The 25,982-nt window shown below is 31.4% G+C and overlaps 3 protein-coding genes across 9 annotated transcripts; 2 read left to right on the forward strand and 1 right to left on the reverse strand.

Annotated features, from left to right (window-relative positions):
* Positions 1 to 690: 690 nt before the first annotated feature.
* On the forward strand, positions 691 to 7,192 carry LOC551513 (citron Rho-interacting kinase). 3 transcript variants are annotated; one of them, XM_623907.6, is made up of 13 exons: positions 691 to 911; positions 1,464 to 1,627; positions 1,990 to 2,234; positions 2,306 to 2,752; positions 2,856 to 2,988; positions 3,069 to 5,044; positions 5,115 to 5,552; positions 5,621 to 5,973; positions 6,080 to 6,240; positions 6,319 to 6,531; positions 6,626 to 6,881; positions 6,951 to 7,029; positions 7,114 to 7,192. In XM_623907.6, exons 2-13 carry the CDS (start codon positions 1,537 to 1,539, stop codon positions 7,123 to 7,125), a joined length of 4,404 nt encoding a protein of 1,467 aa, XP_623910.4. In that variant the 5' UTR covers positions 691 to 911; positions 1,464 to 1,536; the 3' UTR covers positions 7,126 to 7,192. The 3 variants fall into 3 exon arrangements, with proteins under 3 accessions (XP_623910.4, XP_016769133.2, XP_006558258.2); XM_016913644.2 differs by having other exon boundaries at positions 6,951 to 7,158; XM_006558195.3 differs by having other exon boundaries at positions 2,901 to 2,988; positions 6,951 to 7,158.
* A 2,004-nt stretch (positions 7,193 to 9,196) lies between these two features.
* LOC100576381 (probable basic-leucine zipper transcription factor Q) lies at positions 9,197 to 24,387 on the reverse strand. 5 transcript variants are annotated; one of them, XM_016913646.2, is made up of 5 exons: positions 23,076 to 23,459; positions 22,713 to 22,976; positions 22,308 to 22,529; positions 22,117 to 22,160; positions 9,197 to 9,341 (listed from the first exon to the last, which is right to left on the reverse strand). In XM_016913646.2, exons 1-3 carry the CDS (start codon positions 23,366 to 23,368, stop codon positions 22,310 to 22,312), a joined length of 777 nt encoding a protein of 258 aa, XP_016769135.1. In that variant the 5' UTR covers positions 23,369 to 23,459; the 3' UTR covers positions 9,197 to 9,341; positions 22,117 to 22,160; positions 22,308 to 22,309. The 5 variants fall into 5 exon arrangements, with proteins under 5 accessions (XP_016769135.1, XP_016769136.1, XP_016769138.1 ...); XM_016913647.2 differs by lacking the exon at positions 22,117 to 22,160; XM_016913649.2 differs by lacking the exon at positions 9,197 to 9,341 and adding an exon at positions 23,665 to 24,383 and having other exon boundaries at positions 21,496 to 22,529; positions 23,076 to 23,361.
* Positions 9,323 to 21,019, forward strand: LOC411959 (fatty acid synthase). The gene is made up of 19 exons (XM_395426.7): positions 9,323 to 9,621; positions 9,694 to 9,944; positions 10,024 to 10,255; positions 11,755 to 12,173; positions 12,320 to 12,613; positions 12,685 to 12,892; positions 12,952 to 13,112; positions 13,183 to 13,500; positions 13,556 to 14,061; positions 14,127 to 14,431; positions 14,503 to 14,901; positions 15,060 to 16,096; positions 16,889 to 17,121; positions 17,192 to 17,888; positions 17,964 to 18,789; positions 18,903 to 19,360; positions 19,454 to 19,708; positions 19,786 to 20,040; positions 20,119 to 21,019. The coding sequence occupies exons 1-19, from the start codon at positions 9,441 to 9,443 to the stop codon at positions 20,266 to 20,268; spliced, it is 7,185 nt and encodes a 2,394-aa protein (XP_395426.5). The 5' UTR covers positions 9,323 to 9,440; the 3' UTR covers positions 20,269 to 21,019.
* Positions 24,388 to 25,982: the final 1,595 nt, after the last annotated feature.

Consider the following 25,982-nt stretch of genomic DNA (forward strand, 5'->3'; position numbering starts at 1 on the left):
CTTATCATTCAAGAGATGGCAGATTTATATTATTCCACATTTATTAATTCCATAATTTTGTTCTGTCTTTATTCTTTTTTTTTTTGTTAAGAAAAACGACTTCATTATCTAATTAACATTATTGTTTTCTGAAAAATAAAAATATAAAATATATTAAGATATGTAAAAAAGATATTATATATATATATATATTAAATATACATTAGACATATGAAATAAGCAATTTTCCATTATCCAATTTTTTTATATTTTTACGATTGAAAGAGATATGATATAAATCGATTATTTTATATTACTACTATTTTATAAATAATTCCATATTTAGAATTTATGTATTATTGAAATAGTGATCTTTTTATTTAATCATTATATTTATTATTATTAAATTTTTAAATACATAAATTGAAATGTAAAAATTATTAAATTATTAATTATTATATTTGAAGAATTATTTTTAATAGCATTTTATAAGAGATATCAAATTTTATAAGATAATGAATTTATTTATCTATGATTATATCATAGATAAATAATCGTATTAGATGAACAAATACTTTTTGCTTACGATTCTAGATGGCATTACATTCCATAATTATAGTGCCATCTGTTGTGAATTATCATTTCTCAACATTGAATACAATTTTGAATTACAAATATGGAGTTTGGTGTACAACCGTTATAAGTGTGATAGTGTTAAAACAAAATATATACTTTTAAATATATTATTTTTCTGATGAACAATGGTACAAAGACGTTGTTATATAATCGAAAATGATTGTATACTTGATAAAATCATGATTATTTGTGTTATTTTATTCATGCAGGTTATAAATCATAGGAATTTTGTAAAGTTTAATGCTTGTGCAATATGCACATAATAGAAGTTTGATCTGTATCGTCGATTAAACTAAGTATTTTTGATTTATATTTGTATTTTTATATATTAATTTTAGTTAAAATAAAATGAATATATTAGTTACTGTTAAATAATACTTTGACCAAATCCTATAGCAAACGTAAAGTAAATATTATTAAAGATTATTTATTTATAAATAAATAATTATAAATGAATTTTTTATATCTAAAAAAAAAAAACTTTAAATTCTTTAGTTTTTATAAAATTAGATATTTCTTAATCTATTTTTTACTGCAAATGTTTTAACGATAATTAAATGTTTTTATATGGAATGATCAATTGTATTATTAATTGATATATTTTTATTTTTATGCATTTTGTGCAAAAAATCTTTGTTTAAATGAATTTGAAAGACTTTATATACCCTTTATGCATTTATCTATAAAAATTGTTTACATTAAATTATCTCTACTTTAAAACAATAAAAATTTTATTTGAAATATTTTTTAAATAACATAATTTAGGAGATAATTATACTTACAAATCAAATTATTATACTTGTGGCAGGAAATAAATAGAGAATATATTATGGTATGTTATGTTACAGGCAAAAAAAAACATATGTACTTATATATTGCAATATTTCGCGCTTTTTCTCGAATAACGCGTCTGTATAAATAATGTCGCAACGCATTGATAACACAATGCAACAACTCGAAAGAGAATTAGTTGCAACAAGATCAGAATTGAGTGGAATAAAAAGAACATTAGGTAAAGTGATTTGCAATTTATATGTAAAAATTTTAACATAAAATAAATGAATGCCAGTAAAAATTTTTATTTTGTATATTTGTTATTTTTTTTAAAATTGTTATTTTGTATTTTCTTATACTCTTTATTTTTATTTTATATTTTTATATGAATATCTATATAATTGAATATTATTAAATTTATATATATCAATTAACAAAGGGATCATGGATTTTTTTTAATTAGCCCATGATAACTATTATTATTACTTGTAAATTTTTAAAATTTATATATTTATATATATTTTAACAATTTTGATTAATAAAATTTAATATATATATATATATATATATATATATATATAAAATATCTTATTATGTTAGAATTAGAACGCCAAGAAAGAAGAGATTTAGAAACTAAAGCTTTAAGTTTAATAAAAGATGCTAAACGCAAATGGGAAAATGCAGAGAAGGAAAAAATTACACAGTTAAATAAACATATTGAATCACAAACTGTAAGAATTACAGAATTATGCACCAGTAATAATGAAATGAGTTCAAGATTGCAAAGAACAGAATGTGAACTTCAGACAGCAAATGCAGAATTACACAAACTTAGAGTATTTCAGGTTAATAATATATACTATAAATCACACATTTTTATATAAACAAAAAATTAAAATAATTTTTATTTTATCAGATGCAATATAAAGAATCATTAGCTAAAACAAGAGAACGTAGTCGACAAAGTGTTCAAGGTGTTGAAACTAAATTGGAGGAAATAGCTACACGTTCGCATAATCAGATAGCTGAGCTAAGAGCAAAATTAGATTTAGAAATAGCCAAAAATACAGATTTGGAAACTAAACTTAGAAATGAACAAGATTCTAATCATTGTCGTCAATCAAGATTGAATGTTGCTTTAGAATTAGCTCAAAATGAACTTAAGGATTGTCAAGAACAATTACATAGTATACAAGCTACAATACCAGCTAGAGATACAGAAATAGAAGCTTTAAAAAAACAATTACAAGAAAGATCAAAACAATTGGATAATGCTATGGCATCGAAACAAATAATTACTACAATGCAAGAACAGCTAGAAATGTCAAAATTTGAAAATGAACAATTGAAACAACAATTACAGGTATGTAAATATTACTTATATATTTTTATATCCAATATAATTATTTATTTCTATAAATTTTTTTTTCATTTATAATGAATATATATTATAAATATGATTCAAGATAATAAAATCTGATTTAAATGAAACTATGATGAACTTGGAACAGAGTGAAGCCCATGCTCTAAATTTGGAACAAGCTGCACAAGATAAAGCTGCTTTACAAAAAAGATTGCAAGATTCTCTTGAAAAAGAAGGTATATTTACATAAGAACATATATATAATATAATATATAATATAAAATAATATCTAATAAAACATTTTATTTGTTTATAGAAGAACATTTGCGTAAAGTTGGAAATTTAGAAGAATTATTACGGCGTTTGGAACAGAGTGTTACTAAATTAGAAGCAGAAAATGCTACTCTTAAAATGGAAACTATATCTCCAAGTCCAGATATGATATCTAAGAATGATATAATAAAAATAGATATGCATTCAAAAGAGCAAATAGAAAAACTAGAACAAGAAATTCAAACAATGAAAGAAAATTTGAATGGAGAACGTCAAACTGCAAAGCAAGCACAAATTAGTTTATGGAAAAAAGAGAAAGAATTATCAGATGCAAATTTAGATAAACGAATTGCAATAAGAGAAGCAAAGAAAGCAGAAGAAAAAATTAAAACTTTACAAGAAGAAAAGCAAAAATTAATTGAGAAATTAGATTATAAAGTAAAAGAGGAAGAAGAGAAATCGAGAAAATTACTTAAAGAGCTAGATAGCGCAAAAATATCATTAAATGACATTACGAAAGAATCTTCTAAAAATAAAATGCAAGCTGATTCTGCTCAAAAAGCTTTAACTCAGATCAATCATCAAATAGAAGAACTTCAATCTTCGAGTTCTTCGTTACGCAGAGAATTGGATGCAGCGCGAAAACAAGCAAGATTAAACCAAGATCGGGTGGATAATTTAAATGCAGAAAATAAGCGTTTGTCACAAAGCATTACAAGACACAATGAAGAAAAACATGAATTACAATTGAAAATAGAAAAATTAGAACAAGAAATTAAAAGTTACGAAGTGAACACTGAACTTTTGAAAGAAACGTGCACAGTACTTGAAGAACAACTCACAGATTATGAAAGGTTAACGAGCGATCATGAAACGCGAGAAAATATATTAATTCAAGATAAAATGAAATTACAAAAAGATTTGGAAACAACCGAGGCGAAACTTCGAGAAGCACGTTCTGCTCAAAATGAAGAAAAATCATTAAGATTGGAAGCAGAACGAAATATTGAAAAACTTGAATCAGAAACGAGTGATATAGAAACTGAAAGAAATAGTTTGATTGCTCAAAGGGATCAGTATAAAAAACTTGTACAAGAATTAAGCGCACAAGTCGAAGAGTTATCAAATAAATGCGGAGAATTGGAATGTGATCTTTCAGAAATACAGCGAGTTTTGGAAATCACCAAAGCTGAAACAAGAGTAGTCAAAGAAGAAAGTAGTCAACATCTAACAAAGGTTCACGAGCTGAAAGAGGCGAATTTTGTATTAATGAACGATTTGCAGAATAATATAGATCAAAGTCAAGATCTTAGGATGAGAATTACAGAATTGGAAAGTATTTTAGAGGAAATGCGACAATTTTATCAGGAAAGGGAAGTGAAAGCAGAAAGCACTAGACAACAACAAACAAAGTTAATAGATTATTTGCAATTAAAATTAGAAGAGTGTAGTAAGAAGAAGAAAACAGTGTGTGATAAAATACTTGGTACTAAGCAAAAAGAGAATATACCTCCTAATGGTATTGGAATGCCGGTTGGATATCGTGAATTGGAAAATCAATTGGCGAAAGAACGCGCCAAAGTCAAAACGTTGACCGATCAATTGTTAGCATTGAAAACTATGCACTCTTCAGCCTCCGCACCCTCGTCTCCTACAGCGCCGGATATTAAAAGTATAAATTATACTACAGAACCATCGACCACTTCATTATCTAAACGTTTATCGCCACAAAGGATTGGTCATCATATTCCACATCGATTTGAAGTTGGTTTACCAATGCGAGCTGGAAAGTGTTCTGCATGTTTAGAATCTATCCAATTCGGAAAACGAGCAGCCATTTGCAGTGAATGTAAAGTAATGACACACTTAAAATGCGCTGTTACTATTTCTGCAACTTGTGGTTTACCAAGAGGTTTTGTTAAGCAATTCGGTAAAAATTGGAGAAATAGTAACGAAAGTTTATCATTATCTGGAAGTGTTCAAACGTTAGCTATAGATCAACCAGATAAAGCTGACATGGTATTACATTTATTATTTTAATTATATAATTCTATATTTTATAATAATTTGTGATTATCTTTGAAAATAGGATGTATGTGAGACACAGAATAAGAATAATAATATGCCAATGGAAAGTTGGGTGAAAGTACCAGACCGTTCAAGAAATTGTTGGGAAAGAAAATATCTCAGATTAGATGGGACATGTTTATGCATTTATGAGCACCAACCGTCTTCTGGAATGGCCCCAATAAATCGTCTAGATTTGATCGAGAAAGATGGATTTACTATATTAGATACTGTACACAATCCAGATGTAATAGGAACAGCAAAATCAGATATGCCATTTATCTTTAGAGTAGAATCTAATTCATCGACTACTTGTTGGCCGACATCACGTTTAGATATAATGGCTTTAAGTCAGACTGATAAGAAAAATTGGATGAAAGTCTTGAAATCTGTTACTAGTCAAAATAATATTCATAAAAATAGAAAATACGAAATTATGTTAAGATTAGAAAAAAGTCAAGTAAGCAACTTTTTCTATTTTTAAACAAAACTTATATGATTTATTTATAATATATAAATATTTTTTAGTTGGATTTAAATTGTGCTGTAAATTTGACTGAAGAGAACGTATTACTCTTGGGTGCTGAAGAAGGTTTGTTTTCGTACTGTGGTGTTAAATCACGAACGCTTACTGCAATTCGTGGAGTGACGAGAGTGCATCAATTAACTTTACATCCCCATTTGGGAATAGCTTTAATGATAGCTGGAGAAAATAGGCAATTAGTATCTTGTAGTTTAAGACAATTAAAAAGTAATGCAGTGGCGGCTGAATGCTCAAGACCAGCAATTAATACAAAGACAATATTAACTAGTACTGATAGTTGCCATTTGTATCAATTAGAAAGAGATATGCTTTGCGCAGCAACAACTTCTCACGTAATGTAAGTATTTTTAATTTATTTATAATCTTCAATATTTTATATATATATATATATAATAATCTTAATAATAATATGTAATAATATAAACTTTATGTTATAAATATAGATTGCTTAAATGGTACACTGAAGAAGGTTCTGGAGAATTTATTGGAGTTCGTGAACTTGAAACATCTGAACCATGTAGTTGTGCTATATTTACACAAAATGTTCTTATAGTAGGATGTAATAAATTTTTCCAAATCGATCTTACAAATTATTGTATCGATGGTATATAATAAAAATTAATTGAATTGTTTAATAAATCAATTCAATATAATTAATATTTCGATTTATGTAATGTTACAGAATTTCCAGAAGAAGACGATAGTTCAGTCAAAGCTGCGCTATCAGGAGTAGCTAAATTAGGCATTTTTCCAGTTTGTGTTTTAAATGTTTCTCTTGTACCTGGAAAAGTAGAGCTTTTGCTTTGCTATAATGAATTTGGAATGTTTGTAAATGAAAATGGCCAAAGAACTCGTAATATTGATCCAACATGGAATCATTTACCTTTTGCTTTTGGTAAAAAACATTGTTCATAATATTGTTTAAAAATATAAGAATCATATTTTATATCATAAATAATAAATAAAAGTAATTTATACTTTTATTCCAGCCTTTCGAAAACCGTATTTGTTTATTATTCATTTTTCATCTGTGGAAATCGTAAAACTCGATCAGGAGGCATATACTTTGTCAACAAAGAATCCAGAACGAATCTTAATCGAATTATCCAGTCCTCGTTACTTAGGACTGGCTGGATTAAAAGGAATTTACATAGCAACGATGAATTCTTTCTTAGAATTATTAAAGATTGAAGGTTCTTCCAATATACCGGAATTAAATGGCAGTCTTACAAGTTTGGATACTTTGTACGTTATTGAAACATATAATTTAAGATTATAAAAAAGTCGAACTAAAAATACTAATGTATTTTTTAGAGATCGCGATGACGAAAGCAGTTCAGAATTTAGTTTTACTTCGAGCTTAATGGAGACTTTAGATGACCAAGGGAAAAAAGTACGTTTTACTGGTGTTGCTAAATATTGAAATATTTTGATATTAAGAGTAATATATATTGTGTTTTTTTTTATATCACTATAGAAGTTACTATAGGAGAATTAAGATCAAGATTGTAAAAATTTAGTATTAAAAAAAAAAAAAAAAAAAAAAAAACAAAGTTTAATTAATGTGTCACAAGTTATGATTATATATTTAACTTGAATAGTATATATAATATATATATATATATTTTTTTGCTAAGTAATTTGTAATTAATATATAATTAAAACAAATGTACTCAAATTTTTTGAACGGAAATTTTTTTTTAATTAAACACATGAAATGTTATTTGATATAAAGAAGAATGATCGTGTAGTATTATAATTAACCAAATTTTCTTGTACTTATACGCGTCACAAAAAGTACAAAAGTAAAGTAGTTCTTTACTTTTTACAATTGCAACTTTCTTTATATTTATATAGTTTTTATAAAAGAGATTTAATATTAGTATTTAGTATTGATGATTAGTACTGATATGCATAGATCTAAGAAATATATAGATTAGAATAATATTATTAAAGAAATGTGATTATAACAAATATATAATATATTTTCGAATTCCTATATTGATAAAAAAATCTTTGTAATTTTGTAGTTTAAAATAAAACATTATTATTAAGAAAATAATGATATGTTTCGTCTAATCATTCTTTTATCAATATTAATTAATATCATGTTTCTTTTATTACATGAGCATAAGTGTATTATGTAATTGTAATTTGTACAGTGAAAAACCACGAGGAATATTTTAATCATTATGTCATAGAATATATATGAGGAATAGCATTAATATGATCGTTGAAGTTCATTTTATGAATAATTTATCAATTAAAACTATATAATATCACGGTAATTAAACTGCCATTAATGAACATATAACTTGCTTATACTAGCATATATTATAATTTCTTTTTATAAAGTTTGATTTAAAGAGTGCACAAACAAATGAGATTCGAACTTATATAAGATATAAAAATTTATCATTTATTTATTTATAATAAATCTATATTTTGAATATTTTTGATGAACGATATATAACATTTACTGCGATAAAATTTGAATTTATTGTAATATTGTTATTATAATATTTATTTATATATTATAATTCCTTGAACTTGAATTTCAAATAAAAATTTAAATACATTTTGTACAATACAAAAACAGGGCAAACGGGGCAAATAATTATGTAGAATAATGCGACATCCGGCCACCTTTGACATTTATATCATTGAACAGACGAATATTCATTGAAAAAGACAATAATTCGATATACTGCCTATTATACTTATACACTGCTAATTTAATTTAATACAATTTCTTCTTTTTATTTTGGCGAAAAAAAAAAACGTATTACACATTCATATTATTTTATACTTAATTATGTATGACCAAATGAAAAAAGTGAAAATAATAATCAACAAATAAATTCGATATTCATGTAAAAAAAAAAAAAAAAAAAAAAAATACAATTATCTACGACGATTATTATTCCATTAATTTGATTTGAAAAATGGATACCCTTTGATTTAATTCGCGAATACTGCGAAATAAAATATCGTAATAGTAAAATAAAACTTTATAAATTTTTAATTATTTAATTTCTTAAATTTTTCAAAAAAATAATTTTTCAAAAAATAAATTTTCCCAAAATAATTTTATTTTCGTTTTCTACAAAATGAATCGACTGATATATTTTAATAAAAAGGAAAATTTTCTTAAAAATATATCGATCCTTCATTTGTATTACGTATCCGATTCGTGATTTCAATAAATTTTAGCCTAGATTTCGTTTCATCAAGTTTTCGATTCTTTTTCGAGATGTTCAACTATATAATCCTGTACATGGTACTTATTAAGAAAATTAAATATATCACAATAAAATACTCTTGAAAAAATATATGGCCTATAATTTTTTTAATCGACAATATATATAAATCCAGAAAAAATATTTTTTCGGTCAATTTAAATTTTGTCAATGCTGACATAAGAAACGATGAATTCAACGATGAATTCGATTAGACTTTCAAAAATTATTTCGACCCGTAATAATTAAATATGCAAATTTTGAGAATATTCAAGAAATGATTCTTTTCACATAGAGGGGAGAGACATTGTTATAAAAAACCTTTCTCAGAAGTCGAATCTTCAATTATATATCCATTTTTTCCCCATTGATTTCGGTTGGCTATTTATCATCTCCGAGACATCCTTCTTTTTCTTTTTTCCAATATTACATTTCTTCTCGTAATATATACCGACGATTGATTGCACTGAAAAAAAATTAACAAACAATCAAACAAAAAAAAAAAAAAAAAAAAAAAAAAAAACAGAATTTAGAGGGATATTAATTTTCAAAAACGCGAACGAATATGTCTTTTAACGTACGGGATCAGTTAAAGAAAAATTACGCCGTAACGGAACCGGGAGAGGAAGTGGTGATCTCGGGAATCTCTGGACGATTTCCAGAGAGCAGGAATGTGATAGAGTTGAAGAACAATTTGATGAACAAGGTGGACCTAATCACAGACAATTCCACAAGATGGAGACAAGGTAATCGAAATTTAACTTGGAATTATCATAGAATGAGGGGATGAGTTCTTTTGCTTTCAAATTTCCCAACAGATCACGCGGAAATCCCGAAGGCTGGCGGGAAAGTGACCGATTTGAACAAGTTCGACGCCATTTTTTTCGGTGTCCATTACAAACAAGCTCACACCATGGACCCTATGTGCCGGTTGTTGATGGAACACGCTTACGAGGCGGTTATCGATGCAGGGATAAATCCCAAACTGTTCAAGGGTAGCAATACCGGAGTAGTTATAGGATCTTGCGTCAGCGAGTCGGAAAAGACTTGGTTCTACGAAAAGTTACAAGTAACTTTTTTATTTCAATCCATTTTCATCCTCCTCGATATATTTTTCTCGATATATTTCATTCCAAATATCATTCCAGGCGAACGGTTTAGGTATCACCGGATGCAGCAGAGCCATGCTGGCCAACAGGATATCGTATTTCATGGATCTGCATGGCCCGTCTTACGTAATCGACACAGCCTGCAGCTCGAGTATGTTCGCCCTGGATCAAGCTTACAGGTTGATTCGAAATGGAACGTGCGACGCTGTGATCGTGGGTGGCTCCAATCTCTGCCTTCATCCCTACGTATCTCTTCAATTCTCTCGTCTCGGTAAATAATTTTACCAAATTCGTCTCTCTCTTTTTTCTTTTTTTAAAATATTCGATACGTTTCAGTCGATCAAATAATGCCAACGATCCTTACGAATGCATTTCACTTTGTAATATAATTGTAATAAATATGATACAAAATCCCCTCTTTTCTTTCTTGAAGAATATTATTTTAATCAGTCTCTCTCTTAATTCTTCAGAAATGCAAATATTTTATATATTAAAAAAATCCTTTTCTTTCTTGAAGAACATTATTTCAATCTCTCTGTTAATTCTTCTCAGAAATGTTTTATATATTAAAAAAAGGATCCTTTTCTTTCTTGAAGAACATTATTTCAATCAGTCTCTCTCTTAATTCTTCTCAGAAATATTTTATATATCAAAAAAAGGATCCTTTTCTTTCTTGATGAACATTTGATTAATTCAATCAGTCTCTCTCTTAATTCTTCAGAAATGTTTTATATATTAAAAAAAGGATCCTTTTCTTTCTTGAAGAACATTATTTCAATCTCTCTGTTAATTCTTCTCAGAAATGTTTTATATATTAAAAAAAGGATCCTTTTCTTTCTTGAAGAACTTTTGATTATTTCAATCAGTCTTTCTCTTAATTCTTCTCAGAAATGTAAATGTTTTATATATTAAAGAAAGGATCCTTTTCTTTCTTGAAGAACATTTGATTATTTCAATCAGTCTCTCTCTTAATTCTTCTCAGAAATGTTTTATATATTAAAAAAAGGATCCTTTTCTTTCTTGAAGAACATTTGATTACTTCAATCATCTCTCTGTTAATTCTTTTCAGAAATGTTTTATATATTAAAAAAAGGATCCTTTTCTTTCTTGAAGAACATTTGATTACTTCAATCAGTCTCTCTCTTAATTCTTCTCAGAAATGTTTTATATATTAAAAAAAGGATCCTTTTCTTTCTTGAAGAACATTACTTCAATCAGTCTCTCTCTTAATTCTTCTCAGAAATGCAAATGTTTTATATATTAAAAAAAGGATCCTTTTCTTTCTTGAAGAACTTTTGATTATTTCAATCAGTCTTTCTCTTAATTCTTCTCAGAAATGTAAATGTTTTATATATTAAAGAAAGGATCCTTTTCTTTCTTGAAGAACATTTGATTATTTCAATCAGTCTTTCTCTTAATTCTTCTCAGAAATGTTTTATATATTAAAAAAAGGATCCTTTTCTTTCTTGAAGAACATTTGATTACTTCAATCAGTCTCTCTCTTAATTCTTCAGAAATGCAAATGTTTTATATATCAAAAAAAGGATCCTTTTCTTTCTTGAAGAACATTATTTCAATCAGTCTCTCTCTTAATTCTTCAGAAATGTTTTATATATTAAAAAAAGGATTCTTTTCTTTCTCTTTGAAGAACTTTTGATTATTTCAATCAGTCTCTCTCTTAATTCTTCTCAGAAATGAGATGAATTATCTTTTATATATCAAAAAAAGGATCCTCCAGGATTCCTTTCATCGTCGTCTAAAATATTCTAGGAGTGTTATCTCCGGATTGTCGATGCAAAAGTTTCGACGTGAGGGCGAACGGTTACGGGCGAAGCGAGGCGGTGAGCGTGGTCCTGTTGCAAAAGGCGAAGCACGCGAAGAGGATCTACGCGGAGCTCATCTACACGAAGACCAACTGCGATGGATACAAGGAGCAGGGGATCACGTTCCCCGCCTGCGAGATACAGAAACAGCTTCTCACGGATTTCTACAACGAGTGCAACATATCGCCCGACAAGTTGGCCTTCTTGGAGGCTCATGGCACGGGGACCGCGATCGGTGATCCCGAAGAGTTGAACGCTATCGATAAAGTCCTCTGCCAGAACAGAACCACTCCTCTTAAGATTGGTACGATCAAGTCGAACATAGGGCACAGCGAACCCGCCAGTGGCGTTTGCTCCATAGCCAAGGTAATAATTTCCCTTCTTCTTTTCCCTCCCTCAAAATTTCTTTACACGGTTAAATATATAATTATTGATTACTTGGAAACACGAGATATTTTGAATATAGCTAGAAACAGAAGAAGAGAAAAAGAATTATTCTTTACACATTCAAGGTAATCATCGCGATGGAAAGCGGGATAATACCGCCGAACATAAACTTCACGAGTCCTATGAAGGGTGTCAAGTGCATCGAGGAGGGGAGAGTCAAAGTGATCACGGAGCCGACCCCATGGGAGGGTGGTTACGTGGGGATAAACTCGTTTGGTTTCGGGGGCGCCAACGGCCACGCGCTCTTGAAGTCGTACGCGAAAGAGAAAGTGAGGAACGGGGCGCCTTCCGACGATTTGCCGAGATTGGTGGTCGTGTCCGGCCGGACCGAAGAGGCGTTGGAGGTTCTCCTCGGTCATGTACGTGAATTCGTATACATTTTAGAAAGGAATTAAATTATCGTCGAAAAATGAGGATCGATTTTTTGCAGATTGAAAGCATACCAGTAGACGTGGAGTACATCCGACTCTTGTACAACGTTTATTCCGAAAATATATCCGGTTACATGTTCAGAGGGTACACTATAGTCGGGTCCAAGATATCCGAGAAACCGTCGAGGCAGATCCAAGAATACTCGAACGTAAAAAGACCGATTTGGTTTGTCTTCTCTGGAATGGGGTCTCAATGGGCCGGAATGGGTACGTATTTTTTATAAAAACAAAAATTAATTCCTAAATCGTTGAAATCCAATTTCAAGGCGAAGCATTGATGAGGTTCCCCATCTTCGCCAAGGCCATCCACAAGTGTGACAAAGTGTTGAAGCCGCACGGTATCGACATCGTCGACATAATCACTAACAAGGATAAAAAGGTTTTCGATAACATTTTGAATTCGTTCGTCGGGATCGCTGCTATTCAGGTATGAAAAGGAATATTTTCTTCTTGGAGATTGATTGAATCCGTTGATAATAAATTCCATGTTTGCTCAGATTGGCCTGGTTGATCTGTTAATGAGCGTGGGTATCGAGCCGGATAACATGATTGGCCATTCGGTCGGAGAACTCGGTTGTGCTTACGCGGACGGATGTTTCACGGCCGAACAAATGATACTCGCGGCCCATTCCAGAGGTTTAGCTTCGATCGAGACCAAAATGATCCAAGGATCCATGGCGGCGATCGGCCTCGGATACGAGGAGATCAAGAACATATGCCCGCCCGACATCGAAGTCGCTTGCCACAACGGGCCCGACAGCTGCACGATAAGCGGCCCAATTCAATCCATGAAGGAATTTGTGGCCAAGTTACAGGTCCGTTTTCCTTCTTCTTCTTTTTTGAAGCTTTCTAATTAATTAATCGTTCCAGGCCAAGAACATCTTCGCGAAAGAGGTGCCGTGCAGCAATATAGCTTACCACAGTCGTTACATCGCGGATGCTGGGCCCAAGTTATTGTCGTACCTGAAGAAAGTTATCCCGAATCCGAAGGCAAGAAGTTCCAAGTGGGTGAGCACCTCCGTGCCGCAAAGCCAGTGGCACACGGAAGCTGCCAAGTACTCTTCAGCCGAGTATCACACGAATAACTTGTTGAACTCGGTCCTGTTCGCTGAAACGGCGACCATGATCCCGTCCGACGCCATAACCATCGAGATAGCGCCTCACGGCCTCCTCCAGGCAATTTTGAAAAGATCGTTGGATCAGAACGTGATAAACATTTCCTTGATGCACAGAAATCACAAGGACAACGCGGAATACTTTTTGCAAGCGCTAGGAAAATTGTACAACATTGGCCTCCAGCTGCAACTCGCCAATATTTATCCCCACGTAGAGTTCCCCGTTAGCCGTGGCACCCCCATGATCTCTCCTTACATCAGGTAACGTGAATGACAGTATGTAAATGAAATTTGAATCGATGGGACGAGAAATTGTTGAATTTCAGATGGGAGCACTCGGAGGATTGGTACGTGGAAATAAATACTCAACGCGAAAGGATCAGCACAGCTGAGCGAACGATCGAAATTAACCTCAAAGATGAAAATTACGAATACATAATGTATCACGTTATCGATGGAAGAAACTTGATCCCTGCCATGGGGTATCTGGTCATGGTTTGGGACATGTTTAGTTTGATGGAAGGGAAATTTTGCGACGATATGCCGGTCGTGTTTGAAGATATCAGATTCGAACGTGCAACGAGCATTTCCTCGACCGGTACCGTTTCCTTGAAGATCATAATTCAGAAAGGTAGGATGATTTCTTTCTCCATCGAAAATTTAAAAGTTAAATATAACTCTCACCACGATATATGTTTCAAGGATCCGGAAGATTCGAGATAACGGAGGGATCTGCAATAGTAGCGACGGGTACGATCCGGCTAGAGTTGAATCCCAAACAAGAGATGATCGAGGAAAAGTTTCTGACCAAGATCGAGGACGAAGAAGTTCTGACCAGCAACGATATATACACGGAGTTAAGGCTTCGCGGTTACGAGTATGCGGGCCCTTTCTGTTCGTTGAAAAGCTCCTCTCTCAAAGGAACGAGGGGGCATATCGCCTGGATGAAGAATTGGGCCGTGTTTATGGATAACATGTTACAAATGAAGATACTAGGTTTCGATACTAGAGCGTTGTACGTACCGACTGGGATTCGAAAGATGGTCATCGACACGAAGTTTCACAACGAGATTGCTCGGCACCTTACCGAGGAGAACAATAGTACGTTGAATATATATAAAACAACTATATTTCGTCGTTAAAAATACAGATAGAATTCTCTTGCGACGAATTTTAACGAAAGAATATTGAATAGAGACACGTCATAATTTTTACACTCTTTAATTATTCGGAATAATTTACAAATATCTCTTTTACAGTGATCCCAGTCACCGTGTACCACGATTACGACATGATAATGGCGGGCGGGATCGAGATTCGCGGACTAAAGGCGAACGTTATTCAACGGCGGAAACAAAAAGACGAGCCTACCCTGGAAGAGTACAAATTCGTGGCGAACCGTGACAGAGCTGAGACATCGATAGAGGAGATGATCATTTTGTCCACCCATATCGCGTTGGAGTGTCACAATGTAAGAAATCCAAAAATTCTCGAATTGGTACGGCAGAACGACCAAGTTCAATCGGCCGAGGAGCCCTTGATCCCTATCGTCTCCAAGGCGTTGAGCAACATCGCCATGATACATCCGAGCCTGATCCTGGCCGCAGACCCGAAACAACGCGAGAAATTCTTGTTTTCCGAGCACGTGGCAATGATCGAGCCGAGCAAATTGCCGGAGGACGGCAGTGTTTTCATGGTAATCGGCCACGACGTTATGACAAACAAGAGGATGGACATCTTGGAACAATTTTTGCTCGCGATAAGCAACCACGGTTTCATCCTGCTTCGGGAGAGCGTGGTAAACGAGGATATTTTCTCGTCCCTTCGCAACTACAATCTCAACATCGTGATGGAGAAGAGTTGCGAGGACAGGATCTGGTTGCTCGTGAAGAAAGCTGTGGAGAAGAGGCCGGGTCAAAGGACGAAGGTGGTTTACGCGAAGAACGACGAGTTCGGTTGGGTGGAGGAAGTGAAGCGAGCGATGAACAAGGATAAAGACGTCATCAACGAAACGAGCAGATTGATATTAGTCGCTCAAGGGGATCTCGAGAATGGCGTTCAAGGTTTGGCCAAGTGCTTGGCGCAAGAGCCCAACGGGGAAATTGTGAGGACCGTGATAATCCAGGACGAGAATGCGCCCAACTTCTCGTTGGACGATCCGTTCTATTCCGAACAGATCGATATAGATCTGGTTTACAACGTTTTGAGGCCAGGAAAGATCTGGGGCACGTACAGGCACCTGCCTTATCCGGAGATGAAGCCAACTTTGATTCCTCACGCCTACGCCGATCTGAGGGTACGTAGATTAAGAAAAATATTCTTCTCGATTGTTATCCTCCCTTTTTTCTTCTTAATTAATTATCTGATGAGAGTATGTCGATTAAGAAAAATATTCTTTCCGTTTATTATCCTCCCTTTTTTTCCTTTTAATTATCAAATCCAAATAGGTAAGAGATCTGATGAGAGTATGTCGATAGATTAAGAAAAATATTCTTCTCGATTATTATCTTCCCTTTTTTCCTCTTAATTAATTAACGAATCCTGTAAATAGGAGGAGATCTGATGAATATTTCGATAGATTAAGAAAAATATTCTTCTCGATTGTTATCCTCCCTTTTTTCTTCTTAATTAATTATCTGATGAGAGTCGATTAAGAAAAATATTCTTCTTGATTATTATCCTCCCTTTTTTCCCTTTTAATTATCGAATCCAAATAGGTAAGAGATCTGATGAGAGTATGTCGATTAAGAAAAATATTCTTCTCGATTATTATCCTCTCTTTTTTCCTTTTAATTAATTATCTGATGAGAGTATGTCGATTAAGAAAAATATTCTTCTCGATTATTATCCTCCCTTTTTTCCTCTTAATTAATTATCGAATGCAAAGAAGAGATCTGATGAGAGTATGTCAATAGATTAAGAAAAATATTCTTCTCGATTATTATCCTCCCTTTTTTTCCTTTTAATTATCGAATCCTGCAAATAAGTAAGAGGAGATCTGATGAATATGTCGATAGATTAAGAAAAATATTCTTCTCGATTATTATCCTTCCTTTTTTCCTCTTAATTAATTATCGAATCCAAATAGGTAAGAGGAGATCTGAGTTCTCTTCAGTGGATAGAGGGCTCGATTCAACCAGACCAGAGGGACGTGGTCAAAGTGGTATACGCCTCTTTGAACTTCAGAGATGTGATGTTGGCCACTGGAAAATTGATGCCGGAGACCATAATGAAATCCAGAATGGACAATTGTTTCATCGGTTTCGAGTTCTGCGGGATCGACGCAAATGGGCGACGAGTGATGGGATTCGTGGAGAACAAGTGAGAGAGAAGAAGTAACGATAAAACCATTTCTCAGATCTCTCTCATCTGATTAATTGCAATTTTCCAGGAGTATATCCAATCTAATCAGACCGCACAAATTGACGGTATGGCCGGTGCCGGAAGAATGGTCCCTGGAAGACGCTGCGACCGTACCGTCCGCTTACTTCACCGTTTTCTACGCCTTTTTCTATTTTGGAAGATTAAGAAAGGGCGAGAAGGTTTTGATCCACAGCGGAAGCGGGGCCGTGGGTCAAGCGGCCATCAACGTGGCCCTCGCCGAGAACTGCGAGGTGTTCACAACGGTTGGCACTCCCGAGAAACGGAAATTTATCAGAGAGACGTTTCCCAGCATAGACGACGATCACATTGGAAATTCTCGGGACACGAGTTTCGAGCAGATGGTGATGAGGCAGACGCGTGGCAAAGGGGTGGACATAGTTCTCAACTCTCTGGCCGAGGATAAGCTGCAGGCATCGGTTCGTTGCCTAGGTTACCGCGGTCGTTTCTTGGAGATTGGTAAATTCGACATGAGCGTTAACAATCAACTGGGGCTGGACATATTCTTGAAGGAAATTAGCTTCCACGCGGTGATACTCGACGCCATAATCTTCGGTCACAAGAGGAACGTGCAGGAGGAAATACATCACTTTATCAACAAGCAAATGGCCGAGAGAAACGTCAAACCTCTGGTGAGGAAGTGCTTCGAAAAGAATCAATTGGAGGAAGCGTTTAGATACATGGCAGCTGGCAAGCACATTGGAAAGGTGAATAGGCGTTACCTTCCTTCGATCGATGACGATGATAAATCTCGAAAATAAACTTTGCTCCTCTGTTTGCAGATTCTGATCAAAATATCGGACGAGAACACTCCTTTGACCAAACCGATTCTTGGCTATCCTCGTTTCAACGCTTCCAAGGATAAAACTTACTTGATCGTAGGCGGTTTGGGAGGATTGGGTCTAGAGTTCACGGATTGGTTGATCATTCACGGCGCAAGGAATCTAGTGATAGTCTCTCGAAACGGAATCCGAACTGGTTACCAAAGAATGAAGGTGGAGACGTGGAAGCTTTACGGTATTAACGTTTCCATCCTCTCCGGCATGGATGCAACGAAATTAGAGGACTGCGAGTATATACTGAGAACGGCAGAGAAACAGGCGCCAGTGGATGGTATATTCAACCTGGCAGGCTTGTTGAGGGACGGTTTCATCGTGAATCAAACCGTGGAATCGTTCGAGGAAGTTGTAAAGTCCAAGGCGACGACCGCCAAAAACTTGGACGTGCTTTCGAGAAAGATTTGTCCAAAACTTCGCCACTTTGTCGTGTTTTCATCTATCGCGTGCGGGAGAGGTAATAACGGTCAAAGTAACTACGCGTTCGGGAACGGGGTAATGGAGAGAATATGCGAGAGAAGAGTGGAGGAAGGCTTTCCCGGGATGGCTGTTCAATGGGGCATGATAAAAGACGTCGGTCTCGCTGTGAAAATATTGAAGAACAAACAGGTAATCAACGGGACCATGGCTCAAAGCATACCCTCGTTTCTCGAAGAATTGGAGAAATTCTTGTGTCAGAGTAGACCAATCGTGTCTAGCTACGTGATTGCAAATAAGCAAGGCAACGTGAAGGAAGTTGCGAACGTTCTTGAGGCAGTGATGAATATCATGAGTAAGTATAATTCCACGGCGTGATTTCGTGATTTTTCGATAAAATTGTAATTTCACTTGTGCTTGGAATTTTTTTTTTTTTTCTAAAAAAAATTGCTCCTCTATATTCAACAGATATAAAGGATTTGAAGAGAGTGAGCCCGACTGCATCCCTAGCCGAATTGGGTATGGATTCTATGATTGCCGTAGAGATAAAACAAACTTTAGAAAGAGATTTCGACATGTTTCTAAGCGCACAAGAGATTAGAGTCTTAAACATAGCCAAACTTGTGGAGATATCTGGGAAGAGCAAAAAATTAGTCAAAGTGTCGAAAATTGATTCGGAAAAATTGAGCGGCATAAAATTGTTTATGAAGAGCTTGAACGTTTCGATATTGCAAAACCAGTATTTCATAGAGCTTCCTGTTAAATGTGAGAAAAAGAACGAGGTATTCTTTATATCAGGTCTCGAAGGCTCTCACATTATTTTTTCCCCGTTAATTCCAATGTTAAAAGTACCTGCCACCTGTTTGCAATTAGGGATACACGACACTGATAACACCATAGAAGAAATGGCTGAATGTCTTTTGCCCGTATGTATTAATAATTACGATTAAAAAAAAAAAAAAAAAAAAAGAAGAGATTTAGGGGGATAAAAAAGTATAATTCTCTTTCTCTTCTCTCAGCATGTTTTAGCAAGGAGCAAAGATCGTAGAGATTTCAACATAGTCGCATATTCGTACGGATCGATTATAGCCCTAGAATTGGTTAGAAGATTGGAACCTTACATTCTAATCGGGCATCTCACGTTGATCGACGGATCTCCCGAATACATAAAATCTATAAAGACACAATATTTTGCGATATCAAACGAAAACGAGTATCAAAATAAATTCCTCATCGAAATACTAAGCATCATTAAATCACCCACTATCGAAAAGGTGAATTATATATTTTCCATGATTCATCGCGCAAAATTTCTACTAATTTATTATGCTAATTGATTTTTCTTTTCCAGTTCAAATTCGAAATAAACAAGTGTAATACTTGGGACGAAAAGTTGGATATATTAATTAAACACTCGACCGAGAATATTTTTAAGATGTACTCGAAAGAAATTTTAAAAGCTATTGTATCGTTTATTTATAAACGACTTTCCGCGTTGGACAAATACGATCCTTTTTCCTTACCACCTATTAGAACGCCTATTACGTTGTTGACACCAACTATACCTGCTATAGAAATGGCAGATCCAACTTATGGATTAAAAAAGGTTACATATATTGAGTTAATTAATAATCAATAATTAATTCGTAGGATAATATAATGAAATAATATTACTTTTATATAGTTGACTAGTGGGACCGTGACAGTGCATAAAATAGAAGGAAATCACAATTCTATGTTGAATAATAAAAAAGTCGCAGCGATTATTAATGGTGAATCTCTTGAGGATGAGGAATTCTTTAAGGAAAATTTAAAGTTTCCAAGTGAATTGTAGGCAAAGACTAAGAAACTTTATCGTAAAAAGTTATTAAATTAAAGAATATATCGTAAAAAAAGGTAATATAATGTAATATAATAGCATGAGTATATATATGTTCATTCTTTAACGATATATCTATTATTATCTATTATATATCACTTCTCATTCACAAATAAATAAATAAAGAATTAAATGTTAATGTAATGTTATCATATTTTTATGCAAAATCATACAATAGGAAACATATCAGATATTGATATGTCAGATCACCTCCATATGACAAACAATGGATCGTCATTCATGCAACAAATTGAATTATATATAATACAACCTTAACATCATAGAACCTTAAGATTACGTTGTATACATATACATACTGTAGAAATAAAATTACATTACATTAAACATTGGATAACTATCCGAAGTGATTTAAAATATCCGAAAGTTATCTTATATTTATTGAGAAAGATTCTGTTTAATCATAAAACTTATCGTTATGCTTATTTTTAATCTTCATTTTTTATATAAAAAATTACAAAGAAAATTCTAAGTTTTTGATCTATATCAGGATTAAATTTAAATTTCATTAATTTTTTATTCTAGGCACTTCTAGACAATTATCCAATATTTATTGTATTACCAGTAATTTTATTTTCTTCTTATTTTTAGTTGTTGTTTTATTGTTTATTTTTATTTTCGTTTATATACAGGATCATGTTTTAGGATAATACAAGAGAATAGAAGATAATTTTAATATGCAAAAATAGATTAAAAGTAAAGAGATAAAATTTTTTCATTTAAAGTTTTATTTCATTTTCAACTAAAATTGGAATCGATTAATTTTCAATTGGATATGAATAAATTATTAATAAATAAAACTAATAGGATAGAATTAAAAATTAAAATAAATAGAATAATTAACATAAAAAATTTTATTGTTTAATTATTGAAAAAATTAAGATTGAATATATACATTCAAAAAATATAAATAATTAACACTGAATTATATATTAAGTATTAATAATTTTTTTACATAGAAAATTCTTCCCATTCAATAATTAAACTGCAAATAATTAAACTATATAAACATTAAAATATATTTAAATAAATGTAAGAATACTGCAGGTTTGTTGATGATAGTTCTAAATCTATCTTAAATCTCATCAATACTATTTCAATTTTTTCATTCAATTTTGTCAAAAACTATTTTTAAATAAAAAAATTTTACTTGTATTCAATCGGGAATTAGCTAAATTCACTTGTATATTAAAAGTTTCAAATTTGATTTACTTAAAAATGAAATTTTAAATGAAAAAATCATATTCTTCTTTTTTGACTTTTGCATATGTAATCATCTTCTGTTCATTTGTATCACTCTATATATCGTTACATCATTTTAATTTCAATTGTAACAAAATGAAATGAAACATTATTAATAACAAAGGTACAATTATAGTATGTTATATTAACTCTCATTCAAAAACCGAGTCATTTTTGATTCATGTTTTTGATGATGTAAATGATATTTAATATCTACAAGTCAGATATGGATCAAAAATGATCAAGATTGGCTATTTTTTAATCGGTGATTCGAGAGTTAATAATAATTATAATAATACTGAGTTTTGAATAAACCCATAAACGTGTATTTATTGAAGAAATTTTTTTTTTTCCTATTTCATTTTTCTTCAATAAATTTACGTAATAAATTTTCTAAAATAAATCATACGTAATTTACAAAAGGAACTTGCTGATGTTATTTTGTTTACAATTTTATATTCTTGTAATCGATAAGTAAAATAATAATATAACTTAACTGAATAATTCACTAACTTATAGAATGAATATAATTTACTTACTTACTTTCACTTAATAAAAAAGATTGCCATCCATTTACTTTACTCAACCTTATGTAAGCATGTTAGTATCAGATAAAAAATATAAGATATAACTTTCTTTTTTTAATTTACATACATGTTAAAATATAATATCGCATTCTTTCTTCTCTAACGACATACGAGAATGTAAAAACAATTTTTTAATTAATAAATTACCTTCATAATTCCATTGGTTCGAAACCTGATGAATTATTTGATAAAGTTTGATTTAGATCGGAAATAGCTTCGTTATTATTATTATTATTATTGTTGTTGTTGTTGTTGTTATTATTATCATCAGAAATATTAGGAATTGGAGTGGGTGTATCCCTAGTCGGTAATATACGAAGATGTTTATTCGGTGGTTCCCATAGAACTAAAGCCATGGAGGGCCTCTCCCTGAAAGAGAAAAACTATCAAATTTTATCTTTTTTATTAAAAAAAATATATTGTAACAAAATAAATAAACTTTAAAGCAATATTTCATTAAATATATATATTATTTCACAAAATATATATATATATATATATATATATATATATATATATGTATATTATTGTGTATAATATATTTAGACTTACAATTTGGATAATAAAGAATTTGGCAAAATAGGTTCTTTCTTGAGTCTTTTTAATTCTTCTGAAAGAATTAATCTGGGTCCAGATTTTAATTGATCTGTATTAGCTGCATCTATTTCTAACTCCATATTCAATTCTCTAGAAGGAATTGTATCAGCTGTTGAAGTTGATGGTACAGGCGAATGTTGTTGATAATTGGAACTAATATGCAAATCTTTGAAATGTGCAGCCATTTTTTCTTCTGTTATAAACTGTTTTGTTTGCCTCCTATAAATATAATGAAATATAATATTTCATATTCACTAAATATTACATAAATAAAATAAAAATTTTTTTCTATTATATATTATTATTTAAATTGCTTACATATCTAATAGATCACAAGTTTCAAGTTTTCTCTTTTGATGAGGAACTGGTTCAAAACTTGGTCCACCAGTAAATCTTACTAATTCTGGTTGTTGGAGAGATGGCACACTCCATGGTATTGACATTGGAGGTACTTGTGGCATTTGCATCCATGTTCCTGGTTGTTGTGAAGCACTTTGTTGACCCATCATATGTTGAAATATGGATGGAGGGGTATGAAGATTCGCTCCTCCCATTGCATTCTGAACCGGAGTAGGAGAATAGATTTGATACTGCGTAGATAGTGCTGCCATGTTTTATAGTAAAGATCGACAAATAATTTCAAATATAACAATATAAATATGTTATATAATTGTTATATAAATATAACAATTTGTTTTTAAAAAATTATAATATAACAATTCTTTCGATATTTGACTTTTTATAAAAATAACAATATTTGTAATTGATAATTGTTTAAAGTATTTTTTTTATGTAATCATATTAATAAAATTTTTATAAAATCACAAATACAAGTAATATATTTTCAGAGTATCTTATTGTAATTTTTTTAAATCAATATAAAGCTTGTAAATAGTAAATTGCCTACTGTCATTTGGAATCACCAAAACTTGAAAAAATATGCTTGAATCTTCAAATGTGCGATGTGATAAGAAATGTCTTTAAAGAATTTCACAAAAATATTTGTGTTGTGTAACATACGATTTTGGCACAAGTCTTGGAAAAAAATATGTATAACAAATACGTTTCAAGACACTTCGTCGCACGATAGGAATCCTTGAACTATTTGCGAGACGCTAACCTCTATTACCTACTTGTGGTAGCTCAATAAAGAATGTAGAGTATAACGATATGCAAATACTAGCTAAACCGAACAAAAAAAGTCTCAAATATTAGACTAGTAATAATATATTTATCTGTGACACTCGTTCTATAATACGCGATGCATTGTTCGAGAAAGATCGTGGAGAACTGTTTGTTTTCCTCTCACACAGCCACGATAGACCAAACAATTATATGTAAAATTGACATCAACCAATAGTTTTTAATTAATAGTCCGCGTGATTTTATACTTGTTTCGTGAGTGCGTGCAAACGTTATAAAAATCGTAAGCATTCGCAAATCACAAGATCAACTGCATTGCGGAACAACAATATTCATTCGCTACTTTACTCAATTCTATTCCCACAACCTTTAAACGAATACAACTATAGAAATGTTTGCACATGCGTATACGTATCGCGGCGAAACACGATTCTACAAATGTCTGGAATATTCCTATGCAAAAGAAATATATTTAAATATATATTTTTATAATATATAATTGTATATAATATGTCATACGATATTTATATCATTAAAATATTTAAATAATTATAAAAATTCATAATTTTATTTATAATATACTATGATATTTTTATAATTTTTTTTTTCATAATTTAATGATATCATTAGAGACGTTAATTTTAATTAAATTTATGATGTAAACCTAAAATAAAAAAATAGTTTCATTTATAAAAATATCAATACATATAAATACATTTAATTTCATAATATCAATTTAATATCACTCTAAAACGTATTATCAATTCAAAAAATAACATTACAAGAACCCTAGAAAACAACATTAAAATAGCAGATTTAAATATAATATAAATATAAACATAAATTATTTATAGTATTTTTTCTATAATGCATAATATAAAAAAAATTAAATATTAGATATAGCTATAATATAAATATCAAAAATATATACATTTCATTTTCAATGTAAATGTTGTATATGTAAATAGAATATATATATATATATATACATATATATATTATATGTTTAATAAACTAATAATAATATAGCAAATTAAATTTTTGTATAAATACATACTCAATTTCGTATAAAAATATAATGCGATTAAACTCTCTTGTCCTCACGGTTATATAAATACATAAATCTATACATTAAATTTGCATGCAGCACCATCTCTCGAGTACGAAAAACATCTCTTCAAAGGATAAAGAAAAAACTCTAACAGGAAGAAGAATATGAATTACGAATCAGCACCATCTTCCGATTATTTTTAGATACAGAAATTATTGACTCCAACAGATGGCGACACATCTCACTTCTCATTCTACTTTACCTACTTTTATCTTATCCTCGCTTTACAATAAATAAATGTCATTCACGAACATGGTGCTGACGGTCAATTCTTGCTTCATTTCTAAAATTTATTTAATTAATTTTTTTACTTCTATATTTGCACAACATTTCAATCTTACACCTTATAATTTTCACAAATTATTTTATTCACAAATAAATTCTTCCTTTCGATTTAAGTAAAACGTTTAAACTTTTGATCGTTATTAATAATTTAATAAATCTTAATTATTACAAAATAAAAAAATAATCAACGAAACCGCGTGCGCAGCCAATTAGCTCAACATTATTCGCTATAAAATTTATAATTGTATCAAGGATACGATTATGAATAATATAGTAAATAATAATGATTTTCCAGGTCTCACCGCGTGGAGGTTGCTGCGAATTGGAGACCCACCCTATCCACGATCCCATCCACCCTCCTTTGCGCAAAAATTTACTTAAAATTAATAATAAATCTTCCTTTTGATGTAAGTTTGCAAAACGTTCAAATCCTTCGATCGTTGTGCAAAACAAACAACGAAAGGAATTCTAAAGAAAACCGGCGCGGAAGACTAAACCTGAAAATAAAATTAAAATTAAAAGACTTTTTATCAATATTTTACACTTCCATCGATGTGAAAATGAAAAATGATTGATAGTAAAAAAGCTTAAAAAGAAAAAAAAAAAAAATAAGCAAAATAAGCAAAATAAGCATCCCAAAAAGCGCTACACCATTTTACCCATCTATTTATCTACAGTATCTACTT

The sequence above is a fragment of the Apis mellifera genome, linkage group LG8 (genome assembly GCF_003254395.2).
Source record: "Apis mellifera strain DH4 linkage group LG8, Amel_HAv3.1, whole genome shotgun sequence".
NCBI classification, from domain to species: Eukaryota; Metazoa; Arthropoda; class Insecta; order Hymenoptera; family Apidae; genus Apis; species Apis mellifera.

Coding starts and splice junctions, on each gene's coding strand:
- LOC551513 (XM_016913644.2), top strand. CDS start 1,537: ATGTCGCAACGCATTGATAACACAATGCAACAACTCGAAAGAGAATTA. Junction 2,235..2,305: donor ACAAACTTAGAGTATTTCAG/GTTAATAATATA, acceptor TTATTTTATCAG/ATGCAATATAAAGAATCATT. Junction 2,989..3,068: donor AGATTCTCTTGAAAAAGAAG/GTATATTTACAT, acceptor ATTTGTTTATAG/AAGAACATTTGCGTAAAGTT.
- LOC100576381 (XM_016913647.2), bottom strand. CDS start 23,368: ATGGCAGCACTATCTACGCAGTATCAAATCTATTCTCCTACTCCGGTT. Junction 22,977..23,075: donor ACTTGTGATCTATTAGATAT/GTAAGCAATTTA, acceptor TTATATTTATAG/GAGGCAAACAAAACAGTTTA. Junction 22,530..22,712: donor AATTCTTTATTATCCAAATT/GTAAGTCTAAAT, acceptor TTTCTCTTTCAG/GGAGAGGCCCTCCATGGCTT.
- LOC411959 (XM_395426.7), top strand. CDS start 9,441: ATGTCTTTTAACGTACGGGATCAGTTAAAGAAAAATTACGCCGTAACG. Junction 14,902..15,059: donor CCTTACCGAGGAGAACAATA/GTACGTTGAATA, acceptor TCTCTTTTACAG/TGATCCCAGTCACCGTGTAC. Junction 19,709..19,785: donor AATCACCCACTATCGAAAAG/GTGAATTATATA, acceptor TTTCTTTTCCAG/TTCAAATTCGAAATAAACAA.